Source organism: Vicia villosa, unplaced genomic scaffold (genome assembly GCF_029867415.1).
Source record: "Vicia villosa cultivar HV-30 ecotype Madison, WI unplaced genomic scaffold, Vvil1.0 ctg.001676F_1_1, whole genome shotgun sequence".
In the NCBI taxonomy this organism is placed as follows: Eukaryota; Viridiplantae; Streptophyta; class Magnoliopsida; order Fabales; family Fabaceae; genus Vicia; species Vicia villosa.
In genome coordinates, this window is record NW_026705695.1 from 316,933 (window position 1) to 339,226 (window position 22,294).

The 22,294-nt window shown below is 35.5% G+C and overlaps 2 protein-coding genes and 1 non-coding gene across 3 annotated transcripts; 1 reads left to right on the top strand and 2 right to left on the bottom strand.

Annotated features, from left to right (window-relative positions):
- Positions 1-8,617: 8,617 nt before the first annotated feature.
- TRNAA-UGC (transfer RNA alanine (anticodon UGC)) lies at positions 8,618-8,690 on the bottom strand. The gene has a single exon. It is a non-coding gene; the product is annotated as a tRNA-Ala (tRNA).
- An 84-nt stretch (positions 8,691-8,774) lies between these two features.
- Positions 8,775-10,687, top strand: LOC131636235 (large ribosomal subunit protein bL34c-like). The gene is made up of 2 exons (XM_058906872.1): positions 8,775-8,990; positions 10,297-10,687. Exons 1-2 carry the CDS (start codon positions 8,807-8,809, stop codon positions 10,548-10,550), a joined length of 438 nt encoding a protein of 145 aa, XP_058762855.1. The 5' UTR covers positions 8,775-8,806; the 3' UTR covers positions 10,551-10,687.
- An 861-nt stretch (positions 10,688-11,548) lies between these two features.
- LOC131636246 (uncharacterized) lies at positions 11,549-12,408 on the bottom strand. Its single transcript, XM_058906881.1, has 2 exons — positions 12,266-12,408; positions 11,549-12,117 (listed from the first exon to the last, which is right to left on the bottom strand). Exons 1-2 carry the CDS (start codon positions 12,355-12,357, stop codon positions 11,868-11,870), a joined length of 342 nt encoding a protein of 113 aa, XP_058762864.1. The 5' UTR covers positions 12,358-12,408; the 3' UTR covers positions 11,549-11,867.
- Positions 12,409-22,294: the final 9,886 nt, after the last annotated feature.

The following is a 22,294-nucleotide window of genomic DNA, read 5'->3' on the forward strand; positions in this document are numbered from 1 at the left end:
AGATCATCCAGACTCATCTCTGGTCATTCAGAAGATGTCATTCTTGGAAAGAAGGATGATCCAATCAGAACAAGAGCATTCCTTAAGAACAATGCAGACTGTCAATTAGGTCTTGTATCTTTGATCGAGCCAACTTCTGTTGATCATGCTCTAGAAGATCCAGACTGGATAATTGCTATGCAAGAAGAACTAAATCAGTTTACAAGGAATGATGTTTGGGATCTTGTTCCTAGACCAGATGGATTCAATATAATTGGTACAAAATGGGTCTTCAGAAACAAGCTCAGTGAGAAAGGAGAAGTGGTAAGGAACAAAGCCAGACTGGTGGCTCAGGGTTATAGTCAGCAAGAAGGGATTGATTATACAGAAACCTTTGCACCAGTGGCCAGGTTAGAATCTATTCGTTTATTAATTTCTTTTGCCACTCAACATAACATCACTCTCTATCAAATGGATGTTAAGAGTGCCTTCTTAAATGGTTATATAGATGAAGAAGTTTATGTCCATCAACCTCCTGGTTTTGAAGACTCTATGTCTCCTAATCATGTTTTTAAACTTAAGAAATCATTATATGGATTGAAACAGGCTCCCAGAGCTTGGTATGAACGCTTAAGTTCTTTCCTTCTGGATAATGGTTTCACTAGAGGAAAAGTGGACACTACTCTCTTTTGTAAAACCTTTAAAAAGGATATTTTAATTTGTCAAATATATGTGGATGATATTATTTTTGGAACATCTAATGCTACACTTGGAAAGGAGTTTGCTAAGTCTATGCAGGCTGAGTTTGAAATGAGCATGATGGGAGAACTCAAGTACTTCCTTGGAATACAAATAAATCAAACATCAGAAGGAACGTATGTTCACCAAACCAAGTATGTGAAGGAACTTCTGAAGAAGTTTAATCTTCTAGACTGCAAAGAAGCCAAAACTCCTATGCATCCAACATGCATCCTAGGTAAGGATGAGGTAAGTAAGAAGGTAGATCAGAAGTTATACAGAGGTATGATTGGATCTCTTCTATATTTGACTGCTTCTAGACCTGACATTCTGTTCAGTGTTTGTTTGTGTGCTAGATTCCAATCAGATCCTAGAGAATCTCATTTAACTGCTGTTAAGAGAATTCTAAGGTATCTGAAAGGTACTACTAATGTTGGCTTAGTTTACAGAAAATCTAAAGAATACAACTTAGTAGGATTCTGCGATGCTGATTATGCTGGAGACAGAATTGAAAGAAAAAGTACTTCAGGAAGTTGCCAATTTCTTGGAAGTCATTTGATCTCCTGGTACAGCAAGAAGCAAGCAACTATTGCTCTATCAACGACAGAAGCAGAATATGTCGCTGCTGCTGGCTGTAGTACACAGATGCTCTGGATGAAGAGTCAGTTGGAAGACTATCAGATATATGAGAGTAACATTCCTATATTCTGTGATAATACTTCTGCTATATGTTTATCTAAGAATCCTATTCTTCATTCAAAAGCTAAACATATTGAGATAAAACATCATTTCATAAGGGACTATGTTCAGAAGGGTGTTATATCTTTAAACTTTGTTGATACAGACCATCAATGGGCTGATATCTTTACAAAACCCCTGGCTGAAGATAGGTTTAAGTTCATTCTGAAGAACATCAGTATGGATTTATGCCCAGAATGAGAAGATGAGAAGTTCTCATGTATGAGTATCTTCTGAAATGAATGTGGAACATTTTTTTTGTCAGAAGTTCTGATTGAAATCTTTTAGAAATTATGATTCGGTTATTACTAACGTTTCATTGTCTAAGTTGATTCAGAACCTCTTTTAAAGCAAAACAGCTGTTACGTTTTATCTCGGGATGGTAAACCTGTCGTTACTATTCATGGATAAACGTGCGTACAGTTGAAGGGACGCCGACCATAGGTAACTGTGCTAGTCACCTCATTTGTCTTTATTATCTCTCCTCACGTCACGTAACATTAAATGCTAGTCATCATTCGTTTCATTTTATTTCTTTTTAAATACTCTTCAAAATGGTTTTTGGTTTCCTATCTCTTTGTTTTCCTCTTAAAGTTTTTTTTTTCTCTCTCTCTCTCTCTCTCTCGTTTTTCATTTCTTCTCTCAAAACCTAGCGTTCACCCTAAGTCTGTTGAAGCTCCATGACTCAAGGGCGACAGATCTCTGTGCATCTCGGGATGGCTCTTCTAATACCGCTCAAGTCAGACTCTTCTTTGATGTTGTTATCAACTTTCATCCAAAGACAGAAGACTTTCTTGAGTTGTGGGAAGATATGCTCAACTTCTATGTTGAGTTTCTTGACCGAATGTTGTATTTTTTAATTTTTGTAGTCATTTCCTCTTTGGAAATTCTACTTTGTATTTGCTAGGAATGTCATTTCCTCTTTTGTAATATCTTTTGATTATCAATGAAAAGTTTCTTTGTGTTTTACATTCCAGTAAATGTTTTCTTTTGTCGTTTTATACATCTGAATCTTTTTAAATATTCTTTTTGATGTTATGACAAAAAGGGGGAGAAGATAAATGATAAATGATTTGATTAAATCTATCAGTTGCTGGGTAAAGGCTCCCACACATTCACTAACAAGAACTGCAAGTTCTATATGGTTTAAGTGTTTTGCAGGTACAGAAAAGTGAAGTGAATCTTCAAAGCAAACACAAGAAGCAAAACCATAAGAAGCGTTATTCTGTAAAAGGAATAAGCTCTTGGAAACTGAAGCAAGCTGAGTGCTGTCAAGCTTCAGAAATCAGAAGCAAGAAAGAAGAATGAATCAGAAGCACTGATAATAGAATTTGAATATCATTGTCTATCTTGTTCTGACAAAATTCTATTTGCTCTGATACATATAATGTTATGGCTCTGATACATTATTTGCTCTGATATATTATTTCAGCCTATATGGCTCTGATACATATAATGTGTTCAAACATACATTTTATGTTCTAACTCGCTCATGCTGACTTTTGTCGTTTAGTTTTTGTTCTGTAACATTTCAGGATGTAGAGATGCTCTGGTGATGCTCTGGTACATTCAACAATGTTCTGATACAAATCTAGCATGAAGTGATGATTGGTAGACATTCAAAGTTCTGAAGCTATCCGAGGGAAGCAGAAATCAGAAGATGTGAATGTTCTAAAAGATCCAGAAAATTCAAGTTCTGAAGTTGTCCTGAATGGAAGCAGAAATCAGAAGCTGTGAATGTTCTGAAGATCAAAGAAATTCAAGTTCTGAAGCTGTCCACGATGGAAGCAGGAATCAGAAGCTGTGAGTGTTCTAAGGATCTGAAGAAATTCAAGTTCTGAAGCTGTCCAATGGAAGCAGAAGTCAGAAGCTATGAATTCTCTGAAGGCAGAAGCTTATATGATCGTCTCTACCGAAATAATCAGGGAAGTCTTTTATCAAAGTTCTTCGAGTATTTATTTCAGGGGGAGATTATTTATCTCAGGGGGAGATTGTTAATCTCAGGGGGAGACATATTCATATGCTTATGCTATAGCTGTGTAATTTGTCTTTTGCCGTCTACTCTTTCTGATCGCAAATTCATATCATTTATATATGTTTTTGTCATCATCAAAAAGGGGGAGATTGTTAGAACAAGATTTGTTCTTATCAATTATCTTAGTTTTGATGATAACAATAATATGAATTTTGCTTAAAGATAATATGGTACTCTAATCCAATGCAATTTCCCTTTCAGGAAATATATATAAAGAGTACGCATAATTCAGCGCTCAGAAGTTGTGTCTCAAATGGTTCAGCATGCAACATCAGAACATGGTCTGGCAAGACATCAGAAGATGGTCGAAGCAGAATCAGAACATGGGTCTATGGAAGCATCAGAAGAACATGAGATCAGAAGCACTGAAGATCAGAAGATGGTATCACGCTCAGAAGCACTTCAAGGTCAGAAGATCAGAAGATGCTATGCACCAAGCTGTTTTGACTCTGATGATATTCAAACGTCGTATTCACAAACATCAGATCAGAAGGAAGTACAGGTGGCAGACTACGCTGACTGACAAAAGGAACGTTAAAAGCTACTAAAGGCTACGTCAGTAGACACAGCGTGAACAAGGCTCGAGGTAGTTGACAAAAGCGTATAACATTAAATGCGATGCTGTACGGAACACGCAAAGCATTAAATGCACTCAACGGTCATCTTCTCAACGCCTATAAATATGAAGTTCTGATGAGAAGCAAGGTTAACGATTCTGCACCAAAACATCTCATATCAAACTTGCTGAAACGCTGTTCAAATCTAAACTCAGAATCTTCATCTTCATCAAAGCTCACTACATTGCTGTTGTAATATCTTAGTGAGATTAAGCTTAAACGATTAAGAGAAATATCACAGTTGTGATTATCGCTTTTAAGAAGCATTTGTAATACTCTTAGAATTACATTAAGTTGTAAGGAACTAGAGTGATCGTGTGATCAGTATACTCTAGGAAGTCTTAGCAGTTGGCTGAGCAGTTTGTAACTAGAGTGATCAGGTTGATCAGTAGACTCTAGAGGAAGTCTTAGGAGTGAACTAAGCCTAGAGTGATCGTGTTGATCAGTAGACTCTAGAAAAGTCTTAGAGGGTATCTAAGCAGTTGTTCCTGGAGTGATCAGTGTGTGATCAGAAGACTCTGGAAGACTTAGTTGCGGACTAAGTGGAAAACCATTGTAATCCGTGCGATTAGTGGATTAAATCCTCAGTTGAGGTAAATCATCTCTGCGGGGGTGGACTGGAGTAGCTTCGTTAACAGCGAACCAGGATAAAAATAATTGTGCAATTTATTTTTATCGTCCAAGATTCAAAGTCACACTTATTCAATCCCCCCCCCTTTCTAAGTGTTTTTCTACCCTTCAAGCTGGTTTTTTGATCAGGTCTCGTGACTTCAAAAGTTGTGAATATGGGAAAAGCCTATCAGAGTGGTGCTTATAATAGATCTCCCATATTCAAGGGATAAAATTACATATATTGGAAATAATGTATATATGTACACTTGATACCGGTAAATAAAATGATTTGGGTTTCTATTGAGGAAGATCCTTTTGTCCCAAAAAGTATCGTCAATGGCGTTTCGGTTGATAAAGGCCCCAAAAAATAGAGTGATGATGAAACTAAGAAAGCCCCTTATGATTTGAAAGCAAGAAATATACTAATTTTCACCTTGAGCACTAATGTGTATTTCTCGATTTCATAGTGTAAAAGGGATAATATATTATGTAACGCTCTTCGTGTTCTCAATAAGGGAAGTGAATGTTAAGTATGAAATCTTCCTTATGGAACTCGGTAAAACCTTGGTTTCCATGCAGATGAGATTCTACCATTTGATTAACAAGTTAGAAATTTGGGAAACACTTTATCTAATCAATAATGTGCTAGCAAAATCTTAATGTCTATGTGCAGGAAATGACAATCAAAGGTGATTTTCATTAAAGAATCCAATGATCTTATGTCATTTGACATATATACACTTTATGGAAAGCTTATCAAACATGAACACAAGTTGAAAATACTTGAAGCAAATGTGAAAAAGAAAGAAAAGGTTAAATAAGAAAGGAGAAGCATCTCCTTAAAAACCTCCACTTCCAAGGCAAAGGTAGAGGATAATGAAGATAATATTGTGAATTCTCTATTTTATGGTTGACATTATGTTTGATAAAACTAACTTATGGGAACATGTTGAACAAGATTTTTTATCCACTTTAACTAAAGAGACATGTCGAAGAAGATGTCCTATGCAGGATCATCCGATATCGTGACTGTTAAGTAGAGCTGGATCTGTTGAAGTTTGTTTTTAGTTACAGGTGCAAAATATTTTAGAATATTGTGCAATTCTATGTGGCACTTGATTTAGGGATAATTGATTGTATTTGTTTTTAAGATATATGATTAGTTTCTAAATATGGAGAATATTTAGGAAACTAATGATTGGAGCCCTATCTTCGTGGAGAAGATTTTGGAGAATTTTCTGGAGTTCCCTACTGCGATTTGAAGCCCAAGTACAGTCCAGAAGATTGTTTTAAATAGCAAGCAACAAACCTAGGTGTAGTGTGGAACTTATAGTGTAGTTTGTATTAGGGTTTGTGTAGCCTTTTTAATATCATCTTGATAGAAGAGTATGACTGATTTTTTGAGTTGTAAGCTCTGTGTTCATTCATAAGCTTTTAAGCATTGATTATCACGGTTGTGATTGAGGGGGATTAAGAAGGGTCTCATACCTAGGTGAGTCGTAGGTAGAAGTATAGCATGGGTAGTGATTAGGCGAGAAGGTAATAAGCCAAAGGTTGTTTACATAGTACTTCAAACTGATACTATCATTGTGGACTTATCCCTAGCTTGGTAGCCTCTAGAGTGTGTATTGTTATATAACGAACTGGGTGAACAATTACTTGTGTGCTTTTAAGTTTATGCACTATTTTATATCTTGTCATTGTGCATTGTTTAGAGATCATTGTCTCAACATCTTTTAGGACATTTGAGATCTAAACAACAGAATTTCAAATACAAATGAAGATTCTTCGAAAGAAGAAGAGATGTGTTTGTTTGTTAGAAGCTACAATAAGTACACAAAGAGAAAATCTAAATCATTCCAATAAAAGCTTAGTAAAGTTTAGAGAATCTAACCCACCAAAAATGGGAAGATTAAAAAAAGCATTCTATGGACTCAATAAGCACAAAGAATTTGGTACACCAAAATCGAGTCATTCTTATGTCAATAACATTTCAAAAATTGTTCACATGAACACACCTTATTTGTGAAACAAAAAGATCCTTTGCATCTCAAAGGATCAAATTGTAGACATCATAACCATACTTTTAAAACTCGAGTCCCTGAGAAACTTGGCATGTGTGACTTGTCTAGTTTGGATTAAGGTACTTTGTTTTTGTGTTGAAATATATTATCGTGTAACCCCAAGAGTTGGCCTAGTGGTTGAGCCTTGTGTCCTGAGAGTGTGCTTCTCTCAAGGTCTCGGGTTTGAATCCCGCTAGGTGCAAACAATACTTGTGTTGGGTCAGTTCATACAACGCGAACCTCGCTAGGTGCAAACAATTTTTGTTTTGGGTCAGTTCATACATCACTTAACTCTGACTTCAAATGAGTATTTAGTATGTGGATGGTGAGATTAATCCCCTTAAATTAGTCGCTCGCAATACCGAATACCAAGATTTCAAAAAAATAAATATATTAACGTGTTTTGTTTAGTAGAGTTCAATTTAGAAGAGAAATCACCAGAATAAATGCATTTAGTTACTATCTCTGTTTTTAATGTGTCGTTTTGAAATTTTCACACGAAATAAAAAATGTAATCATAGTTGTGTGAAAAAGAGAGATTATAAATTACTTTAAAAATTTGTCATTTATTAGAATAAATGCATTTAGTTAGATATTACCTCTGTTTTTAATGTGTCGTTTTGAAATTTTCACACAAAATAAAAAAATGTAAGGCTAAACTACCTCATGGGTCCTTTAAGTTATTTAATTGTAACAAGTTAGTCCTTTATGTTTTAATTGTAACAAGTTAGTCCTTTTTCGCTACATGTTGGTCCTTTATGTTAACTAACGTCTTCACCGTTGACCTTTTTCTCAAAATTCTTTCCAAAAAAGCTTAAGTAATATTAATGGTACTGATATCACGTAAGATAGGTCATAGAGCATCATTGGATCATATAATAAAATTTTCAGAATTTTTAGTACATAAAACTATTTTTAAACTAATTAAAATGCTTGCAAAAGAAAAAATTAAAGAAAAATAGTAAAATAGAAAAGAAAATTTCCATAAAATTACACAAAGTGTAAAATGAGATGAAATATGTTTAGAATTTTTTTTCATAATTTTTGGACCAAAAACGAATTTAATATGAATTTTAGAAGTTAAAATAAAAATAATAGAACAAAATAAAGTAAAAATAGGTCAACTGTGCATGAGTTAATTGACATAAAGGATCCACATATAACGGAAAAAATATAAAGGACTTACTTGCTACAATTAAATAACTTAAAGGACCCTGGAGGTAATTTAGCCAAAATGTAATATTGTTGTGTGAAAAAAAGAGATTATAAGTTACTTTAAAAAATTGCCATATCAAAACATAAATTTAACTAATAGAAAGGAAAAAGAATAATAAAAATTTAAAAGTATTGATATAAAACGACTTATATTTTTTATAATTTTTTTTCCTTTCAAAACGATCTATAATAAATAGATGAAAAAATAATTAATTAGTTATAAAATACCTAACTTATTTGTAATTGTATAGTCTAACTATAAACGCTTAAAACGTGAAATTAATCCAATTGTATGACAACTTATTCATATATTTGTTGTTTGCACAATCCAAATCTAATGATAAATTATTTAAGAGTTAAACAATAGAACAAGAAAATCTACTACATCAAGGTAATTGAATAAAATTGTTTAATAAGTAAACCACAAACTTTCTCCAACTTTCTCCTTAACAATCTTAAATAATAACTAATCCATAATATTGTCTCATTGTCAATCAATCCATAATATGTATTTTTTTTTTGACAAAATCCATAATATGTATTTAAAGTATTAAAAAAAATAGAAAGAAACACGACGCGTAAAATATGCTGAGATAGAAAAGAAGAGATAAATGAAAAAGTGGAGATGCAGGGGATCGAACCCTGTACCTCTCGCATGCAAAGCGAGCGCTCTACCATTTGAGCTACATCCCCATCTTGAAAACTTTTATTCTCAAATATACAAATCCCAAAGATAATAACAACGGTTCTCGTTTGTTTTAAAGTAGAACACAACGCACTTGGCAGATAGAACAGAAAAAAAGAGGATAATGGCATCGTTATCGGTTTCTCCTCTCTTATCCATGCGACTGAGAGCACCAACCTACTCATCTTCTTCCACTCTCACCGCTTCAAAATCAACTTCCCTCTGTCTCAATTCCTCCAACGTTCGCTCTCCATTGCTTCATTGCTCCTTCGCTTCCTCTCTCTCATTCCATTCTTCCTCCCTTTCAGGTACTTCTTCCATTTCAAACCTAATTTCTTGTTTTCGTGCTTGAAATTACTTTGTTCCGCAATGATAGTTCTGTAAATTCTTTGGTTTTTGAGTTTTTTGTTTTTTGTTTTTTTTATAGTGTTGAGTTTTGTTATTTGGAGTAAATTCTTGTTGTTGTAAACCTAACTGACACTAGGTTAAGGGGTTTATGTTGGAAACGAAACAATGAGATTGGGTAAACTAGATTTTACACAAACATGTTAAAGTGTTAGATTGTTGTTTAACTATAAGCATGCTTGTATTGTATGGTTAATTTTGCAGTTTTGGGCTTAAGTACAGTTTAATCTTTATCATGATTGACTGATAAATGATATATTTGTATGGTAGGTATGTAATTGGTAGTCTTTCTACAAAAAAAATGTTTTTGTTGTTGGGTTTGGTTGAATTTGTTTTGAGTAGGGGTTTAATGTATGTGATGAATGTTTCATTTCTGGGTTTTTTGAGTGAAATTTTATCTTAAGGGTTAATGGAAGTTTGTGGTTCTAATTTTGTTATGGAAACTCGGGTTGGGTTGTAAGTGGATAAAATCCCTCATGAATGCAAGTATTGTAGTCAGATCGAGTGCTGGATAGTAAGATCTTTAATGCCGAAGCTTTTTTCGTGTGTCTTGATTATAACTTTCATGTTTTTGTGTTGTGTATATAGGAATGAAATTACCATTTTTTTTCCTTCGGTAGGATCTCACGAGCTGTGCTAATGATCTGAATTTTATGATCTTTCACATGCGGACAGATCCTACTTAAGATTTCGTGCTTAATTACACTACATTAAATTTATGTGTGTGTGTATATATGTATGAAATTACCATTTTTTCCCCTTGGTAGGATCTTACGTGTTGTACTAGCGATCCGAGTTTTACGATCTTTTACAAGCTGGCCGATCTTACTTATGATCGTGTGCTTGACTACATTGAATGCAAGTCGTTATGCTAGTCATGTAGTTAATTCTTTTCTTAAGGTTGGTTTATTGAATTTTTTTTACATTAGTGACCAATCCTCTATGTAAATTGAACCAGTTTGAATGTTGTAGTATTAGTATGCCTCCATTTATTCTCTAAGATGTTGAATGAGTACAACAATGCTTTTAATTAGGACGATGAAACTCATTTCTCTACTTTCTGTAAGGTATGTGCGTTTCTAATACTAATTGATTTACATATCGTTAACGTGTATATCAAACTCGCTTTGACGGAGGTGTTTGATACAATATAATCATTGCCTTTACAATTGATTGACTTGATTTCAACTTATTTCTGAATGTTGACAGGTTTGTCATTGGGATCAAATTTGACATCTAATGTTGGATTAAGAAAACAAAGTAGTCGCCGCCTGGTTATTGTAGCAGCAGGAAGGCAGGCTCTTAATCTAACCAAGAGAAGTAGATCACGAAAATCACTGGCACGCGTTCATGGCTTCCGCATACGAATGAGCACAACAAGTGGAAGAGCTATCTTAAAGCGACGACGTGCCAAAGGACGAAAAGTCCTTTGCACCAAGACCCACCATAATAGGGGCAAATAGTCACAAAAAAGGGCCTAAGAATTCTTCTATTTACATGTATTGATTCTAAAACTTGTCTGCATTTCAATTTTTGTAACACATGCTACATTTTGATCCGAGTTCGACTAAATATCAACCTTTGAACACATTCTACAAAATATCTTTTCACAATCTTTAATGTTCTTTGTATTTTTAACAAATTTATCTTTCAAATTACTATCTTCTAAATTCTTTTACTCGTCTTTCATTTTACTACTTTTTTACTTTCTTTTTCAAGTTTACGTTCTTTTTCTAACAATCATTAAAATCTCAGTTATGTAGGTAATTACTGTTTTAGTATATAAATATGAACCATGTATGTTTTAGAGGAATCTACTCTGCTTGGTCTGAATTTTACTCCAAAAGATGAGTACTAAATAATTTAGTAGTTAATTACTCCAAAAGATTAGTACTAAATATTTTAATAGTTAATTATCAATAAACTTATTTACTTAAGGCAAACACTACTAGAAATACTCGAATTTCCTGCGGAATTTAGCTAAAAATCCGCAGGAAACACATTACCTGCGGATTTTCATGCGGTTTTTCGTCCCCAGCTAAAACTTTCGTGGGTAATATTTTCGGTAGCAAATTCCGCATCTAAATCCGTAGGAAATATTCGCAGCTAAATCCGCAGGAAATATCCACAGGTAAATCCGCAGCAAACTTTGAATCCGCAGGTAATTTCTTTAGAGAGTTTGGATTCTATCATTCACACTTGTCCATCTCTACACATTAAAGACAAGAGTAGTTTTAATGATGTGGTTATGTAATGAATGAGAATATCATAGGTGAGAATCAAAATCACAACAGACTCAGCTAGCAAAAAGGGACAGGGGGCGAATTATCCAAAAGATCTGAAGAATAATTCCATCTAGAATAAAGATTGATCAACAAAATTGAGAAAATATAAATTCTTTGCAAATGATATGTTACTCTTAGAGTAAAAGAAATTAATTCAACATATTTACTGATTCTATATTCTAACACGAATTGTGTTTAACAGATGAAATGGTGAAAGGGAAACAACTTTACCGAGATATTAAAAACTCGATAACATGTAACGACTTTGAAATATAATCGGGAGAAGTTGGTCATCCTGTAAATCCGCAGAGACAGGTTCCTAACCAAATGTCTCTGATGTTGAAGGTGATTTTGCTATTGCAGAGACAGTGCAGCCTCCACCATCACATGTAAGAAATTGGCCTTGTGCGGTACGGAATTGAGATTCAGATTGCGATACTCCACAAAATCTTAATGTAAAACCTGAATGCTATAACTCACATATGAATCTCATCTTTACTTGTCAATCCAATCCTTGAATAGCAACATCATGTAAATAGGAACGTTGACTGCAGCAATAACGATCAGCATTCGCCGCATGCGTAGTAATCTTTGGATTATAATTGTTGTCCTTGATTTGCCTGTTCTGGGAGGTATTCTTGCTAGAGGGTCAGGCCCGGAGCTTGAAGCGATATCCATATTCATGGAGAAGTCTCCTTCTTGACCAATATTTTTTCTAGCAGTTGGCCGCATTACAACATTACCCCTGCCAGACGATAAAAAACATAGGGAGATGTATTAGTTTTATTTCTCCAATATTTAACAGAGTTATTGCCTATTTAGATATCCAATTTACTATATAAGTGCTTATGTATAAGCTATTTTTAACCAATGATGACATGTGATAAGTTTACCTTTCTCCTAAGCTTCTTTCATTAGAATTTGAAGTGGATGTCTTCAAAGGTTTCTTTATAAGATGCATTGAGCCTTCTGCATTCCACATCATCTCATATTCATAGTTGGCATCCTCGTTTTTTAAAATTCCATATCATGTATCAGTACCAGTACCAGCACCGGGTACCGTATCCGTACCTATGCATCATAGTGGCAAGCCAATACCATTCCAAGCAACAAAAATTATTGAAGAAACAAATCAATCAAATACAAATGAAACTTATTCTTTCTGGATTTTATTTTAGATGCTCCTCAAGATTACTGTATCATTTATACAAAAAGAAGCAAAGGAATCACCTTATTTTGGCCTTGTTCTCGAACTACTAGGTTTGTCTTCAACTCTTTCTGGATAAAAGGAAAAAATATATCAATTCCAGATGCCACTTTCTCTTTCTGGATTTAACTTATGCACCTCAGAAGGTTGCATCCCTAGTCATTTATACAATAAAATTACAATAAACAAAAGAAGATCAGACAAATTCTTCACCTGTTGGCCTCATCTCATCTCTACCAGTACCAGCAATGAGCTTACTACTTCTAGAGTTCTTTTCTGCATAACCTGCAGGAGTTCCCATTTGTCAACTCTAATCAAACAAATTTGGACAGATAATTACTATTATGATTGTACAGGGAGCAATATTTTATCAGATTAGTACTTCAAACAATAGCTGCAATTAGAAAATTAGGCAGGAAAAAGAAGAAAAAAACATGATGCGGAAACACCTACAAATAACATGTGCGTGAATATAGTTTCAAAATTTGTAGAAGAGAAGAAAAATCAAGTAAGCTGCACACGAGTTTTATATTCAAACATATGAGAAGAACAAACCTGATCATTAGGTGGACAATATGAGTCACTTGTGAATTTCCGACAGCAAGTAAAAGCTTCAGGTGATACCCATACAAGGAAATCATCAAGCCACGAGGCAGCAGACTTGGCAATGTAGCTTGACTTCGGTACCAATGATGCTCTAGATATCTGCAGTGTTATGGAGCAAGATATGCAGAATCAATTCATATAAGCTAAGATATGTAAAAACCAACCATTCAACAATATCTTCAAAGTTTCACACACATGAAGATATGAGTTCTTTTCTGAATAAAAAAGGATAGAGAAAATGATATTTTCCAAAAAGATCTTTCTGAAATTTAATATTTAATCATTTCTTAAGTAACTTACAATGCTTGCTAAGGTAAATGCACCCAATATGGCAATGACCAAGATTTTAACTACCCAAGATTTCACCATGATGGGTGGACCTCAGGTAAAATGAAGCTTATAATGTGGATAGTATTTTCACTTAAAATTTTGATGAGTAAATGGTAGAAGATAAAAAGTCAAAAAAAGAAAAATAAATGATTGGATTATACAATGAAGGCATGTGAGAACAATTATACACTTTGTAACACCCCTCTAATAACCCGCGGCAATTAAACAATTATTAAATCAGAGTAAGCATGCAAGAGGTGTCACAATTCATAAGTAAAGAAAATCACATTGGTACATGTCATGCATTCACTGAAACGTCTGAAATTATAACTCATTAACCAAAGTCATGTTTTGCACAGCGGAATTAATTCATCAAGTCAACATTCATCATTTAGTGTATAAGACTTCAAATAACAAAACAAACTAGAGTTATAATCCAAAACTCCAAAACAACGCGTTCCCAGTGTTACAACTACCAGAGCATGACACCGACTCGATAACTAATAACCGACTTATGAGCTAATCCTCACCAAGTCGCGCCGCTATCCTCAATCTGAAAATGAAAACTAGTAAGGGTGAGTCTCATCACAGTTAACCAATGTTATTGCATCATAAATAATAACATATCATAGTTATATCATTCACCCAATTGTTTCATATTCAGACAAATCATCATTCACACATCCACAGATAAACAGACAAGTCGTCATATAACATATATCATCATATTAAAACAAGTCATGCACATGTATGAAACTGACACTATGCATGTGGTACCAACATCACCAGTGGAAATCATCCACCGACCGATCTATCATCATCCAGATACGGCCCTGCCAGCACAGATTCCACACAATGGGAATCTTGCCCTTCACTGTATCCACTCATCATTAAGATACAGCCCTCATCAAATGACTATGAATGCATGCAAACATATATATAACATACTTTCATCATTACCATTCTATGAGTAGCATCATCTATACTCATTTCATCATCATCATCATCATCATCATTACTAAGCATGTTCATATATACATTAACATCATTCAATACAATCAATCATCAGTAAACCACAGAATCACATCACAGGGTTTACACAGTCTCAAACAGCATACAAAATAGGCCTACAGATCGAAAGTTACACATCATTGAACTTTCCAGAAAAATCACAAAACAGAAATTTCACATACAGAAGCCATACGCGTATCATCAAGTCCATACGCATCCATACGCGTATCACCATCCCTCATACGCGTATCATACGCATTTCCTTAGAGTCAAAAATGGCCTAAAAACAACCTCATACGCGTATCAGCCTTGCCATACGCGTATCATCAGATCAACTTCCTCTTTTAAAAATTCCATACGCGTATAAGCATCCTCATACGCTCTCATACGCAATTCACCAGCACAAGGTACTTTGGGACAGGGCAGTTGCGTATCATACGCGTATAGCCCTTGGGGAATGTCCCTCATACGCGTATGACCTCATCCCATACGCGTATGGCACTGTTTCATACGCGAAACACCAGAAAAATTTGTCCAGAACCTGCAACTTCGTAACAGTCCAAAACCCATTCGTTTTTACTCATACCAGTCCACGATTTTGAGTCTAAAAACCAGAAAATTCACACCTAAACAGCATACGAATTCATCCACAACCACAATATATGATTCCATAATCAATTTCATTCATCATACCCTAAATCTATCAGTTATTAGGGATTAACAGTCCAAATTTCAATGATGAACACAAATAACAATTCAGAATATAGAATCAATGGATCCAACCATACTCCTAATCCATACTATCACCTATAATACGATAAAAGAGATTAAACGGAGAGTCTCCCCTTACCTCGGATAAAAGTCTTGGTTCTTGGTCTCTCCCTCTACAGTTCTCCGTCACGTTCCTCGTTCTAACTTCTGTTCTTTCACGTTCTTTCTTCCCAATTCCCAATTATTTTATGAAAAATAATAATATTGAGATTAGTGAAAGTTTTACTAAACCACACCCCCATCTTTACTATTTCCTCATATGGCCCAAATGCCATAAACCATTATTTATTCCTTATTTTCACAAAATCCCTATAATTCTAATTATTAATTCAATATTCCAATTAAATTAATATTAAAATTATACGGGTGTTACAACTCTCCCCCACTAAAAGAGTTTTCGTCCTCGAAAACATACCTCAGGTAAAAAGTTCTGGATAAGAGTCTTTCATCTGACTCTTTAGCTCCCAAGTAACATTTCCTTCAGCTGGCCCTCCCCAAACTACTCGGACTAAAGCTATTTCCTTCCCACGCAATTGCTTCAGTCTTCGATCCTCAATCCTTACAGGTAAAGTCTTAATTGTCAAATTGTCTTTCACCTGTACATCATCTACTTGGATCACATGGGACGGATCTGAAATGTATTTCCTCAACTGAGACACATGAAACACATCATGCAAGTTTGCAAGCGTCGGTGGTAAAGCGACACGATATGCCACTTCTCCCACTCTTTCAGAAATCTGGAACGGTCCAATAAAACGCAGAGTCAACTTCTTTGACTTCAATGCCCGACCAATACCTATCATATGAGTAACTCTCATAAACACATGGTCTCCCTCTTGAAACTCAAGTGTTTTCCTCCTCTTGTCATGATAACTCTTCTGACGACTCTGAGAAGCTTTCATCTTCTCCTGAATCATCTTAATCTTCTCCGTAGTCTGTTGTACAACTTCTGGACCAATCACAGCACTCTCACCAGATTCGTACCAACACAACGGCGTCCTACACCTCCTACCATACAAAGCCTCAAACGGAGCCATACCGATACTCGAATGATAACTGTTGTTGTAGGTAAACTCAATCAAAGGCAGATAACTATCCCAAGTACCTCCTTTTTCTAACACACAAGCACGCAACAAATCCTCTAGCGACTGAATCGTCCTCTCAGTCTGTCCATCCGTCTGCAGATGATAAGCAGAACTCAATCTCAGCTTAGTACCCAAAGCTTTCTGCAAACCTTCCCAGAATTTAGACGTAAACCTCGGATCTCTGTCTGACACGATACTTGAAGGAATACCATGTAGACTAACTATCTTCTCAATATACAACTGAGCTAGCTTCTCCATCGGATAATCCATTCTCACTGGTATAAAATGTGCAGACTTTGTCAACCTGTCCACCACGACCCAGATAGCCTCACAATTTCTGACAGTTCTCGGCAAACCCGACACAAAATCCATTGATATGCTATCCCATTTCCACTCGGGAATAAACATCGGTTTCATAAACCCAGATGGTTTCTGATGCTCAATCTTTGACTTCTTGCAAGTCAAACAAGAATACACAAACTCAACAACTTCCTTCTTCATTCCAGGCCACCAAAACAACTTTTTCAAATCATGGTACATCTTGGTAGCACCAGGATGAATGCTCAATCCACTACGGTGTCCTTCTTCCAAAATACGCTTCCGGAGTTCATCAATATCAGGAACACAAACTCGGTCACCAAACCTCAGTATACCAAGTTGTGATCAGTATACTCTAGAAGACTTAGAAGTTTTCTAAGTGGATAACCATTGTAATCAGTTGGATTAGTGGATTAAATCCTCAGTTGAGGTAAATCACTCTAAGGGGGTGGACTGGAGTAGTTTCGTTAACAACGAACCAGGATAAAAATAATTGTGTTCATTGTTTTTATCTTACAAGTTTTTAAAGTCACACTTATTCAAACCCCCACTTTCTAAGTGTTTTTCTATCCTTCAATTGGCATCAGAGCGCCGGTTCTAGGTGCAAGCACTTAACCGTGTTAGACAAAAGATTCAGGGAGAAAAATACAAAGTCAATATGGGAGATACAATAGCTACATCTGTTCCTACTGAACAAAACAACAATGGTAATGGAAACAATGGTTTAAATGGCTACACTAGACCACTAGTTTTTGATGGTGAAAACTTTGAGTACTGGAAAGATAGACTAGAAAGTTACTTTCTTGGTTAAGATGGTGGCTTATGGGATCTAGTCTTGGGATGTTACAGACATCCTGTAAATTCTCGTGGAGTAAAAATGTCAAGACAAGAAATGAGTGATGACCAAAAGAAACAATTCAAAAATCATCACAAGTTAAGGACTATTCTGCTGAATGCTATTTCTCATGCTGAATATGAGAAAATATCAAACAGAGAAACTGCTTATGACATCTTTGAATCCTTGAAGATGACTCGTGAAGGTAATGCCCAAGTCAAGGAGACAAAAGCTCTTGCTTTAATCCAAAACTATGAAGCTTTCAAGATGGAGGAAGATGAAAACATTGAAGCAATATTCTCAAGATTCCAGACTCTGACTGCTGGATTAAGAGTGCTTGACAAAGGATATACAAAGGCTGATCATGTCAAGAAGATCATCAGAAGCTTGCGCAGAAGATGGGGCCCAATGGTGACTGCATTCAAGATTGCTAAGAATCTGAATGAAGTCTCTCTTGAAAAGCTGACCAGTGCCCTGAGGAGTCATGAAATAGAGCTGGATGCAAATGAACCTTAGAAGAAAGGTAAGTCAATTGCATTAAAATATAATAATAAAAAATGCACTAACGCTTTTCAGGCTGAAGAAGAAGATTCTGAAGAGTCAGAATCAGAAGAAGAAGAAGCTGAGCTTTCTATGATCTCAAGAAGAGTAAATCAACTCTGGAAGAGTAAGCAAAGAAAGTTCAAGAACTTCAGAAGTTCTAAAAGGCCTGAAAGAGGAGAATCTTCTGGACACAGAAGATCTGACAAAAAGAAGGTGACGTGCTATGAATGTAAAGAGTCAGGACATTACAAGGATGAGTGTCCAAAGCTTCAAGTGGAAAAGCCCAAGAAGAAGTTTGAAAAGAAGAAAGGATTGATGGCTACTTGGGATGAATCAGATTCTTTTGACCAAGAATCAGACTCTGAAGATGAGCAAGCAAACATAGCATTGATGGCCACCATTGATGAACAATCAGAATCTACATCAGACTCAGATTCTGAAGAGGTATTCTCTGAACTTTCTAGAGAAGAGTTAGTTTCTAGTCTAACTGAACTTCTGGAAATCAAGGCTCAACTTAGTATCAAATACAAAAAGCTGAAGAAGCTTTTTGAATCTGAAACTAAGAAGCTTGAATTAGAAAATTCTGAACTTAAGGAAAATGTTTTAAAATTATCCAAAGATGTTGAATCATCTTCTAGTTCAGAAAAGTCTATTCCAAGCATGAACAATATTCTTAAGGAATATGACTTGAGTTTTAGAAAATTTCTATCTAGAGGTATTGGCAGAAGTCAGCCAGCCTCTATGATATATGCAGTTAGTGGAAACAAGAGAGTTGGCATAGGATATGAGGGTTAAACCCCATATAAACTTGAATCTGTTGATGAGATGAAAATCACATACAAACCTCTATATGATCAATTCAAGTATGGCCACTCCCATGATATTAGGCTCACATCACATGCTAAGAGTTTCCACATAATACACACCAAGAAGCATGATACACATCCTAGAAAATATCATGTTATTCAGAATAGGGAATATCATGTTGTACCTCTTGTTAATTTTCGTGCTAAGCCTCAGTTCAATCAGAACTTGAGGAAGACTAACCAAAAACGACCCAAAAGAATGTGGGTACCTAAGGAGAAGATAATTCGTGTTGCAGATATTCTTGGCAGCAAAGAAGAAAAAGGAAAACATGTCATGGTACCTGGACTCTAGGTGCTTGCGGCACATGACGGGAAAAAGGTCTATGTTCCAAGACCTGGTGCTTAAATCTGCTGGAGAAGTAAAGTTTGGAGGGAACCAGAAGGGCACGATAATTGGCTCTGGAACCATAAGAATTGGTAATTCTCCCTCTATAACTAATGTCCTGCTAGTAGAAGGATTAGCTTATAACTTATTGTCCATAAGTCAATTAAGTGACAATGGTTATGACATAATCTTTAATCAAAAGTCTTGTAAAGCTATTAGTCAGAAGGATGGCTCAATTCTATTTACAGGCAAGAGAAAGAACAACATTTATAAGATTGATCTTACAAATCTTAAGAATCAAAAGATTACTTGCCTTCTTTCTGTTAGTGAGGAGCAGTGGGTCTGACACAGAAGATTAGGTCATGCTAGTTTGAGAAAGATTTCTCATATTAACAAACTTAATCTGGTTAGAGGAATCCCTAATCTGAAATACAAATCAGATGCTCTTTGCGAAGCATGTTAGAAAGGGAAGTTTTCAAAACCTGCATTCAAGTCTAAGAATGTTGTCTCTTCCTCTAGGCCGCTAGAACTTCTGCACGTTGATCTTTTTGGCCCAGTCAAAACATCATCAATCAGAGGGAAGAAATATGGATTAGTCATTGTAGACGACTATAGCAGATGGACGTGGGTAAAGTTCTTGAAACACAAGGATGAGTCACATACCGTGTTCTTTGACTTTTGCACTCGGATCCAATCTGAGAAAGAGTGTAAAATCATAAAGGTTAGAAGTGATCATGGTGGTGAATTTGAGAACAGATTCTTTGAGATTTATTTCAAAGAAAATGGTATTGCCTATGATTTCTCTTGTCCTAAAACTCCACAGCAAAATGGAGTTGTAGAACGAAAGAATAGGACTCTACAAGAAATGGCCAGAACCATGTGTAGCGGGGAAAATCTGACATCGAAGCCATGGGATTGACTCGAATCAATATTCCGTTTTGAAATCGCCACCGCGCTTTATTTTTTCAAAGGAAAAGGGAAAAGAACGTAAAACCCAAAGTTTTATTTTTAAAACAAGAAAGAGATCTCAGGTACGGGTGTTGATTATATGAGGGGAAGGTTTAAAGCACCCCTCATATCCGTGGTACTCCACGGGAACCTTTTTGAAAATCTGTGTTGTGTGTGTGCTAAAAAAACGGTTTGTTTTATTTTTTTAAAATAAGCTCGGCAAAGCGTTAAACTTTGGGCCTACATACCTCCTCGATGCAATGGAGAAGTCAGAGCTAATGTAGTTCCGCTTTTGGGAAAAACGTTTTTAAAACGAATAAACACTTTGTTGTCGTTAGAGAGAAATACTCAGCCATTGATCTTGAGCATGAGAACAAACAAGTTCTTTGCATCGCAAATGAAAGAAGGGCGCCAACTCGGATAAAATCAACGAGTATGCCACTAGCTCTCTCACGCGGAAAAGATCTCGTTATTATCAATCAATTTCAAAATCGTGGGGTATAACCACTCGTTTCGACAATTAACGGTGTCTAAACTTTTGAAGAAAAGCCACTAAGGGTGAAAGATATTTTTAAGAAAAAAGGTTTTGAAAAGATTGCAAACATAAGAATATTTTGGAAAAAGGGAGAAGATTTTGAAAATTTAAGAATGGGAGGAGATGAAGAGGCTAACCTAATGCATAAAATAAAAGCTAAGGAAAGAAACGGTCTAACCGAATAAGAAGCCAACACTTGACATTAAGAGCCAAGGTAGTTTTCCCATCCTTTGGATTTATCAATACCAACACATTAACACTTGGGGATCCAGATGAACTTATTGTCTTAGCACCATTTTTCATTAAGCACATTAAGATTCTGACGAAAATTGGGCAGAGTAACGACTGTTTTCGGGTAAAATCCTTATATCAATGCCTTGGAATTAACCATCAAGGGCTTTCAAGGAAATACCTGCACACATAAACATACAACAGAACAATGCCAGACAGACAGAACAATCACAGGATAGTAATAGAACGAGTCCAGAGGTACTAGGTCCATAAGTCCGAATCTCCAAAGTGCTAGGGATAGTAACCGGTAGTCCAAAGAGAACCTTATGTATTTTTTAGATTTTCGATATTTATTAGTGTTTTAGCGAAAAAAATAAAGTATGGTCCAAGTGGACAAAAGAAAAATAACAGAAGCATAAACATATGTCCAAGTGGACAAAGAGAAAATGACGGAAAGTAAATATGATGAAATGATAAAGTAAAGCGATAAAGCGAGAAATATAAAGAGCGGTAATATAAAGAGCGGTATAGTAAAGGTGCGGAAATTAAAGTTAGTTGTTAAGTGTTAAAGATAACCATCTTGAAACTTGTCAAGTATGTTATCAAAGTTAGTAGGAAGATCTATGGTGAGTGAATGATGTACTCGGATTTAAATTCAATGGAGTTTATCAGAAGCTTGATAGAATCATAGCGACTACACGATAAGAACCTCCACAAGTCTTAAATCAACCACATACAATTCTCTTCCATGTTTGATCTTTTTTTATTCGGGACACGAAATATTGCGCTATGTTAAGCAGATCGCCAAGTGATTTATGTAGAAATCACCCTACAACGAGGCCGGTCAAAACTTTATGTGCTAATGCATGCGAGAAGAACGATATGTAGATCGCCTTCCGAAAGCAATACCGCACGAAAAGAAAATAGGTAACGATCTAGTCTTTACTAAGAATCCATAAGAATTCTCAAAGTATTAAGACTTTCATCGATCAAAAGAAAAAAAGGAGAAGGAGAAGATAAAATGCATAAAGATAATCAACTCACACTATCATTAATATCATTCATCTAATATTATGGATTTGGTTCTTTCAAACCTATCAACATCCTAGATCCAATGATATTAATGAAATGGAGGAAGAAGAATAAAATTCACAAAAGATAATCAACTCACACTATCATTAATATCATTCATCTAATATTATGGATTTGGTTCTTTCAAACCTATCAACATCCTAGATCCAATGATATTAATGAAATGGAGGAAGTAGGAAGCCAAAACAAGCATAAAAAAGGCAAAAAACACATTCTGCC